The 8,597-nt window shown below is 54.4% G+C and overlaps 1 protein-coding gene across 1 annotated transcript; it reads right to left on the bottom strand.

Annotated features, from left to right (window-relative positions):
- Positions 1 to 5,555: 5,555 nt before the first annotated feature.
- On the bottom strand, positions 5,556 to 7,558 carry LOC123074523 (uncharacterized). Its single transcript, XM_044497338.1, has 5 exons — positions 7,272 to 7,558; positions 6,431 to 6,566; positions 6,250 to 6,331; positions 6,027 to 6,143; positions 5,556 to 5,929 (listed from the first exon to the last, which is right to left on the bottom strand). Exons 2-5 carry the CDS (start codon positions 6,547 to 6,549, stop codon positions 5,879 to 5,881), a joined length of 369 nt encoding a protein of 122 aa, XP_044353273.1. The 5' UTR covers positions 6,550 to 6,566; positions 7,272 to 7,558; the 3' UTR covers positions 5,556 to 5,878.
- Between the last annotated feature and the right edge of the window lie 1,039 nt (positions 7,559 to 8,597).

Below are 8,597 nucleotides of genomic sequence, written 5' to 3'. Positions count from 1 at the left end.
TCCTCAGCCCGAGCACATCTATCAGCCAGGACATAAAGTTCGGCTACATCCTTGACCTTGTTCATCGCCAGCTCTTCACGCATCTTGCGGTTCCGTACGTTCTGATGGAACGCACTGATGACAGCGGCGGGATGAACATCTGGGATGGTGTACTGCACACGGCTGAATCTTTGTATATACTTACGCAGGGACTCGCCATCCTTCTGGGGGATGACATGCAAGTCACTTGCCTGGCCAGGAGCTTGGTGGCCTCCGGTGAAGGCGCCAACAAACTTGTGGCACATATCCGACCAGGAAGAGATGGAATCTATTGGCAGGTGCATCAACCACGACATAACGTTGGGCTTAAGTGCCAACGGAAAGTAGTTGGCTAGCACCTTGTCGTCGCGAGCCCCGGCGGCTTGCATCGCGATGGTGTAGATGCTGAGGAACTCTAACGGGTGAGTCTTGCAGTTGTAGTTTTCCCCAACATCAGGCTTGAATGTGCGGTGGGAGGGCCACTGGAACCGCCGCAACTCTCTAGTAAAGGCTGGACAACCCACCTTGTAGGGTAGGTCGCCAGAGCCCCCCGGCGCTGGGTGGTCCATAGTAGGCCCCGCGCACCGATCCGACTGATGGTGCATCTCCCGTGGTCGCTCGATGGTGGTTCGAGCGTCTTCCTGGGCCCGCTCCCGAAGGACTTGCGTTGGTCGCGGCGGCCTCGCGGGGCGGACGACGCTGTGGAAGCGTTGTCACAGGCGTCGGCCCGACGAGCCGGTGGCTGCTGTCGCGGCCGCGCGGGAGGAGAGTGCACCGTGGTCGCAGCGTCTCCGGTCCCCCCACCGCCGGCATGCACCGGCTCGACAGAACGCCGGCGTGAGGGTCCCGTTGGGAGCGGCTCGTCTTTGTTGGCGAAGCTGACAAGGCTTCGGATGGTGGCCCTCCACTCGTCGACCTTCTCCGCAGTAGGGGAAGTCGAGGAGCAGTTGCACGTGCGCCAGCACTTCTGCTGGTGTGGGCGGCGGCGAGAGCTGCGTAGACCGTGACGCGCTCCGACTTCTAACCGGGTTAGAAGGGGCTCTGTCACGGTCTCGCAGTCGCACGCCGCTTCCGCCGGCGTCCGAGCGCGCACGCCGGCCTAGTGCGTCCTGCGAGTGGCGCGCAGGGCTCTTTACGCGGCGGTGCCCGGGGGCTCCGGCATCGCGGTGTCGCTCATCGCGCGCGCCCTAGGAAGGCCGCGGCGCGGGTGCCAGCTGGGGCGCCGTAGAGGTTGCCACGCCGCCGATGGGCAGCACGACCCCGCCCCCGGACCCAGCGGTGTGCAGCTCGTCATCTCGGAATCGAACGATGCCGCTCGCCTGGCTCCGATCGCCAGAGTGTCGTGGATGCTCGCGGGCCACATCTCCGGTGCCATCCGTGGCCACACGGTCGCCTGCCTGCGCTGGCGCGGACGGGCCGGCTCCGGGCGACCCGATCGCTGTGATCCCCTTTCTCTTGGGGGCCATGGTGATGATGAAGTCGATGCGCTGACCTTCAAACCGGATTCTCACAGCTTGCGCCCCCTACCTGGCGCGCCAGAGATGTCGGTGGAAACGACACCTATGGGATCACGGAGAATCCCTTCTACGGTCGGCGGGCGCGGGGCTGTGGAAAGAGCGGGTTTAAGAGATCAACACAGGAGATTTATTCAGGTTCGGGCCGCAAGTGATGCGTAATACCCTACTCCTGCTGGTTTGTGTTTATCTGATGTTCTTGGACTAGCTACAAAGCGTGCAGGGTCCAAAAAGTCTGAATCCCCTCACAGTACGCCGCGGGCCTCCTTTTATAGTCAAAAGGGGCTGCCACAGTGGCACACAGGAGGTGGAAAGTTGTACAGTAGTCGAGTTTATCTCTGCCATCGTAGGACAAAACACATTAAATGCGCTACTTAGGTGTCCTCTTACTTTATTGGGGACGGCAACGAGGCCCGTCCCGTCCGTCGCCGCTTCGCCACGCGTCCAGGCCAACGAGGCATGCAGCGCCATGTAGGCTGGCTGGCTGCTGAGCTGGTGTGGTGGCAGAGTCTTCACGAAGGTTTGCATGCCACCACGTAGGTGCTTGACTAGTTGGCTTAGGAGCCACGTACTGCCATGCGGGTACCTGCTTAGTTGATGGGTTGGTTGCTGAGCTGGGGTGGCAAGGCCTTGCCGCGGTCTTGCTGATATTCCCGGCAAGGGTCTTGCCGGGGCCTTGTGGGTGCCCTCGGCAAGAGTCTTGCCGGGGCCTCGTGGGTATCTTCGGTAGGAGCCTTGCCGGGGCCTCGTGGGCATCCTCGGCAAGGAGCCCCGCTGTCGTCTTGTCCTCTGGTTCCTACCTAGGCCTCGCAGGCCTTTTGTCTTCACAAAGATCTGCATGCCACCATGGAGGCGCCTCCCGAGCCTTGGTTCCAATGTGGTCGATGGCGTCGGAACTCTTAGACTCAAGGGTGGCAGCCTCGTTGGTGTTGGGTAAGTTGCCCCGGCAAGGCTCTTGCCGGGGCTGTAAAGGCCGCCCCGGCAAGGGCCTTGCCGGGGGAGTTTCACCTCACCCCTCTGCTCTTCATGCTTCTGGTCTTGAGCACGGCTCGGGTGGTCTTGTGTCTTGGCTTCCTCTTCTGTCCCGCCAAGCGCGGCTGCGGGTGCGTGGCTGCGACTGCCCGCGCACAAGTAAAGGGGTGCAAAAAGGATCCCTACTTTTGTACACCGACACTACCCCCACCACATGTCAACTCACTGTCTCTCAGTTGCGCGGGTTGTTCTTTTCCACATGCGCACTCAGGCCAACTCCACCGCACGACCCCAAACAGACGTCCGGTTTGGCCGGATTTTGTCCCTTTGGGGCGGCAATGGGTTCACCCATGTCCACGTCTGTCCGTTGGGTCGTGGGTGTGGCCAACGCGCGGCCGCACCCCAAATCATGTCCGTGTTGGACGTGATTAAAAAACAGGAAAACTAAAATAAAATGACTAAAAAAGTAAATAAACGCAGTTAAAAAAAACTTAAAACATAAGTTTAGGTCACGGCCACAAAACGGCCCAGTTTCGCGGTTCACTTAAACGGCCCAGTGCCATAATTAACATAAAAACAAAATAAAAAAACATCGCCCGCGCGCTCCTGCCGCGCCCGTCGATGCCGCGGCCGTCGCCGTCTTCAGTGGCCGCAGATGTCGTCGTCGTCGCTGACGAGGTCGACGTAGTCCGGCAACGTCCAGAGGTGGGCCGGGGACCGTGGTGCACGGGTGCAGCAGGCTGGAAGGTGGCAGGTGCCTGCACCACCTCCTCCCGTGGCGAGGCGTCCCGCTCCGATGACCACGGCGGTGTGGGGCACCAATTCACGCCCCCCACGGCGTCCGCCATCTCCGGAGCCGTGCACGACCAGCTCCAGTGCTGGCCCACCAGCCCCGGATGGAACGCGGCCATCGGCGGCTCCTCCATCACCTCCTCCTTCGCCACCATCTCCAGCTCGGGGAGGGCGACGTCGCCGGCCGCGGAGAGGGCCGTCACCTCCTCGAGGCCCTCCCATTGGCGCTCGTCGTGCGTGCGCATGGAGTCCTCCATGACACACGCCATGAGACGGGTCTCCTCCTCCGCTGTCATGCGAGGAGGTGGTGGTGGCGACGGAGACAGGGATGGCGAAGGCGTGGGCCTGAGGCCGCGCACCCGCATACGCCCGCGCACCTGGGGAGCAGCCGTTCGGCGCTCTGGACGTGGCCGCCGCGGCCCGTGGACGTGGCAGCGAAGAAGGACGCCCGCCGCGTGTTGTGCTCGTCCTGGAACCAGGTGTCCCACATGGGCGAGTCGGGGCGTACCTTTCGTCGTAGTATAGGTCGTCCGGGAGGAGGCGGCGGCGGCGCTCGATCTCCTGGCGGCGTGCACGGCCGCTCAACAGGACCGGCGGGATCGGCACGCGGTCGGCCGACAAATGCCAGTTGTTTGGGAGGTGGACGTCGCTCCAGGGGAGTGGCGTCCTCGTCTCCCAATAGCGGTGGCATACGGCCGCCTCGATGTAGTGACGGTCGTGCTCGCCGGCGGCCGTGGGGGCGATGGAGAACGCGGGCGGCGCGGGGGCCTGACGCGATGGTGATGCAGGCTCCTCCTTCACATTGCCGTGGCGGCGCCCCGACGAGGTGCCGGCCTCGCGGTCATGCTTCCCCTTGCGGCCGTAGTTCCATAGGCCCATGGCTACGAGGCGGTCGGCCGGCGAGTTCGAGGCTAGGGTTTGTGGGTTCGGGGTTGTCGGGTTTTGAGGAGGCCGCGGGGTGGAGTGGGGCAGTGTGGACGACGACCGGTCCACGGCTTTCCCATTTAAGGATCGCGACCGTTCGCCTGGGCGGATGACAGGCGGGACCGGCCGCCCGTGCACATTGATGTCGGGCGATGGGAGGTAGGTGGCCGCCTGCCACGCGGCCCCAGCGCGGACGAGCGACGCGTTCGTTTGGTGTCCGCCGCAACCCAAACCCAGCGCATGTTTGCGCTCGAAATGGGTCGGCACGGACACAAAACGGACCATATGGGTCAGGTCCGTCGCACGCTGGGCCGCCTCGTTTGTTCTTTTTACCCCAAACGGACGAGGCCGGACAGGATGGGGTCGCGCGGTGGAGTTGGCCTCACCCCTGGCACAAAAAAAAGGAGAAGCCGCTCCACGTGCAGTCTGCACGCGCCGCCAGCCTCACGTCTCCGGCCATGGTTGTCCTTCTGCCGCAGCACCCTCCACCACACACATCTCTGCCGTCAGCTGGTTGTAGCTCCTGACATCCACGGTTGCAGCTTCACGGTCAACGGTAGCAACTTCGTTGGAAAAAGGTCGTAGCTCTGCCATCGCTGGTTGTAGCTCCTACCAGCCATGGTCGCAGCTCCCCCTGCATCCACGGTCGCAGCTCCACCGTCATTTGGTTGCAGCTCCCATCTTCCGCGGTCACAGCTGCCACAACTTCCCGCATAGTCGATTCCAGCATTAGCCATCGTTCCTTGTAGCATCAACGCAGCTCTAGCCGACCATCTGTCCATCCTAGCTTTCCGCATCCGCGGTTCCAGCACGACCCTTATTTTGGGCCTTTCTTTCCTTTTGCATGTATTGAGCTTGGCGCTCTTTGAGATCTCGGAATAGCTTCGAACCAACAACCTTGAGCGGGTCTCCTCAAAATCACCGTAACTACCTGCCGCGAGCCACCTTGTATGCTAAGGCGGACATTAATTAAATGCTGCCACAGCAGGCCTATTTTGGATCGATAAATCTAAAAAAAAAAGTCAACGGAGCGAGTAAAATGCAATAGTACACCTAGTGAGAGTCAAGTATTAGGGTGCTCCTACTACACTTTCGTACCTTGGGAAGTCATATGCACTTAGTGGATCACCGTCATGTGTTGAATGCTCCTCGGTAGCTGATAGGTACACGGTGTCATAATCTTTCAACGAGATGAAATCGATTTATGTTGGACAAGACTTTGACGACCTGAGTACACAATACTGAACACACGGCGGTGCGCCTTGGCAATCGCTAAACCAGCTCTTGTGTAAAATAGAGGTCCCTGATCTTTGCTGGATCAAGCGAACAATATGATAAGAGCACACGGACTAACATTGGCATTCACGAAGTTGCATTCAGCAACAAAAATGACTACATCCATGCTTCAATAAGGTACCATCATGATTCTTTGGAAAATTCCGCACAATTTATACTGATAATAAGCTGATACTGAAGTGGCTCATGGCTTCGTGCCCTAGTATTCAGTATCTATATTTTTTGAAGTCTGCCATCCGTGACCACGGGCCATCAAAATCCAGGATTCCAATCAAAACATCTCATTTTTTACAAGACCTGATACAGTGCTTATAATTGGCAGACCAAGGCCTCACGAGAGTCAACTAAAACACATCTGACAGTTAACCACTTCCATCGAGTTGGCCATGGGATAGAAGGTGCGACATGTATTGCTGAACAACAAAGTTAGAGCCGATATAAAACTTGCAAACCATGCGGTGGAAATTAATCCAAACAAAGAAGCTTATTTGAAAATTTTAAGACACTTACAGCATGGTAAGCATATGGTGGTTTGCCTTGCCGGTCAAAGTGCTTTGCCATGATGGAGAATTCTATTGGACCCCAGTCGTCTATTTCAAAACAATTACCTAATGCAGCCTTGTAAAGCTGCAAACCACCCGAAAAAAATCAGATATTACCTCTCTGAAGCAAGTGGGCAACTGGCACGGTACACAAAATGAAATTTTATTTACAAATCTTTTCGGGTTAATACCTTTGCAGTGTCAGTTAATAGCTCGGTGCCAGAAGGGTAGGAAGCATAATACTGATCGGCCCTCGAAATGCCAGCTCTTGTCCTGCAGTAAGCTCAGAGAGAGAAGAATTTTGGTGGTAAAGAACAACAAGTCACAAGATTTTGCAACTGTGGAAAAAAGGGTAATTCAGCAATGACATACGTATTGCTTGTGTAAGCATAGGTAACGAGGGTAGTGAAGGAATAGAATCCAGCATAAGACGCCAATCGCCTAAACTTCTGAATCTTTAAGATCTCCTTGCACTGATACAAAATGTCCATTTCACAGCAGCTAGACACTGGTATTAAAAAAGATAAATTAAGTGAAGACAAACACAGTCCAACAAAGCCAGCATTGTTGGAGCCATCAGGAAACAAATCATTATCCTAAAATGTTTCTGCATATTATAAATTCTTGGGTGATTGCTGATGCCACTAACATAACCAGCTGTCATAGACGCTAATTGGGAAAGGCAAAGTTTCTGTATCTACATAGTCTTGACAGATTAAACAAGTAAAAAAACAATGCAAGCCTAGATTCTTGAGTATTCGCATGGAAAAAAAACTAGCGACCATGCAACAAAGGTAGAATGACTAAATTGTAATTACACTGAAACATCACATGCTTAGAGGTTGTACAGTACTACAGTGGTGGAAAGACATTTATATTTCAAGGTTTTTACAATTTTCTACAAAGAATTCAGAAACAGGAGGGGCAAAACATAGAGCCTGATCTGAACAGTATGCCCCTTCGTCTGCTCTCACCTGGTCAATGTTTTCCATTTCGATTTCCTGTAGGATTGACTCCAACATGGCAAGGTTGGAGCTATACATCAAATATAGAGGTTTTGGACAGAGGTTTTCCAAGAAGTTCGGTTTTAAGTTATCTCTCAATTTGGTACTCTTCCGGTTTTGAACATGCCAAATCCATCAGTAATCCAAATTGTGGCATCTGGGTTGCAGGTATGAAAACTAAACCGAAAGGGGATTCAAATTTAACTCACGGTGATCAGGTCGGGCACTCGAGCTTGAGTAGGAGGATGCTGGAGTGCTCGCTTGATGCTCTCACTTGAGAGCCGGAGACCGGAGGACCTGGCGCTGGCTGCCAGCCGCTGCGAAGATACGAGGTCCGAGGTCGCGGAGTCGCCGCGATCCCCTTCCTTGGGCAGGACACTCGCCGCGATATCACCTTCACGAGGAGCAAGATGTGTCCCGCCGGCTGCACGCCGCCGCCGGTCGTCGCCGCGTCGGGCTCCACGCGTCAGGAAGGTTAGGGATTCGGCCGCAAGAGGCCTTCCTGATGTTTCTTTTTTCTTTTCTTTGATTTTCTTTAGGGGTTTTTCTTTGATTTGATGACAGGAGGCCCTGTGAACAGTTGACTTGGGCCATATGGGCCGGTGAACCTGCAACTTGCATCAGTCGTGTAACCATAAGTGTTTTTTTTTTTTTGGTTTTCGCCCGGTTTTTCATTAATTAACTGAGCAATTCTCTTCTTAAATAATCGATGAGGCAAAACTTTTGCCTCCGTTTTAAAAAAAAAATTGTCTCAAAAAATAAAAACCTGAAGTTTTTTTTCGAAAAGGAAGAGATCTATTATAACAGTTCATCGAAAGTTTAAAGCATTTCAAATATAATAAAAATTACATCGAGATTCCGAGACCACCGAACGACCAGTCGGTGTGCCGCTTTCGCCGCTCCCCTATCGGAGCCGGCTTGACCTTGTCGATGACAGTTGGGAAGTCTTCGTGCACGTGTCCCTAAGGACCAGCGCCCTGGAGATGCAGTCGTCGCCATTGAACCCTTGCATAGATCTGAAATTCTGGCACCAAATCTCACTGCATGACGAGAAACCCTAACCTCACCACCTCAAGAAGACGGCAGAAATCTACACCGAAGCTTCGTTGACTACGTCCAAATGGACGAACATGGGGACGATTGAAGCCCGGAAGACAAACTCAAATAGGAAGCATCGTCATCCGCCCTGAAGTTCTATTTTAGTACATTCATCTTTGGAATACGTAACTTGCATTCTATGTTCCTTTTATACACAATGTTGTTTCGTATAATCCAGGTTTGTGAATCATTTCTTCTATCTACAATCATGGCTAGAAATAAGCAAATTCCAGCACAAAGTGTTTTTTCTCTATGATAAGCTAGGTGACATTCATGATGGTAAGTTTAATGAAGTTTCATTTCCTCTCTTTATGTTGACCTTTAACGAATTTCCATCGCTAGGTAATATTTATGATGTAAGTTTCATGGTAACTTGAGTGCTGGGTAATTACAATTTCACATGTGTTGCTCAACCATCGCAACATGCTTAGGTTACA

The sequence above is a fragment of the Triticum aestivum genome, chromosome 3D (assembly GCF_018294505.1).
Source record: "Triticum aestivum cultivar Chinese Spring chromosome 3D, IWGSC CS RefSeq v2.1, whole genome shotgun sequence".
Taxonomy (NCBI): Eukaryota; Viridiplantae; Streptophyta; class Magnoliopsida; order Poales; family Poaceae; genus Triticum; species Triticum aestivum.
The sequence above is the reverse complement of the archived record's forward strand: the minus strand, read 5'-3'. Positions and strand labels throughout refer to the sequence as shown.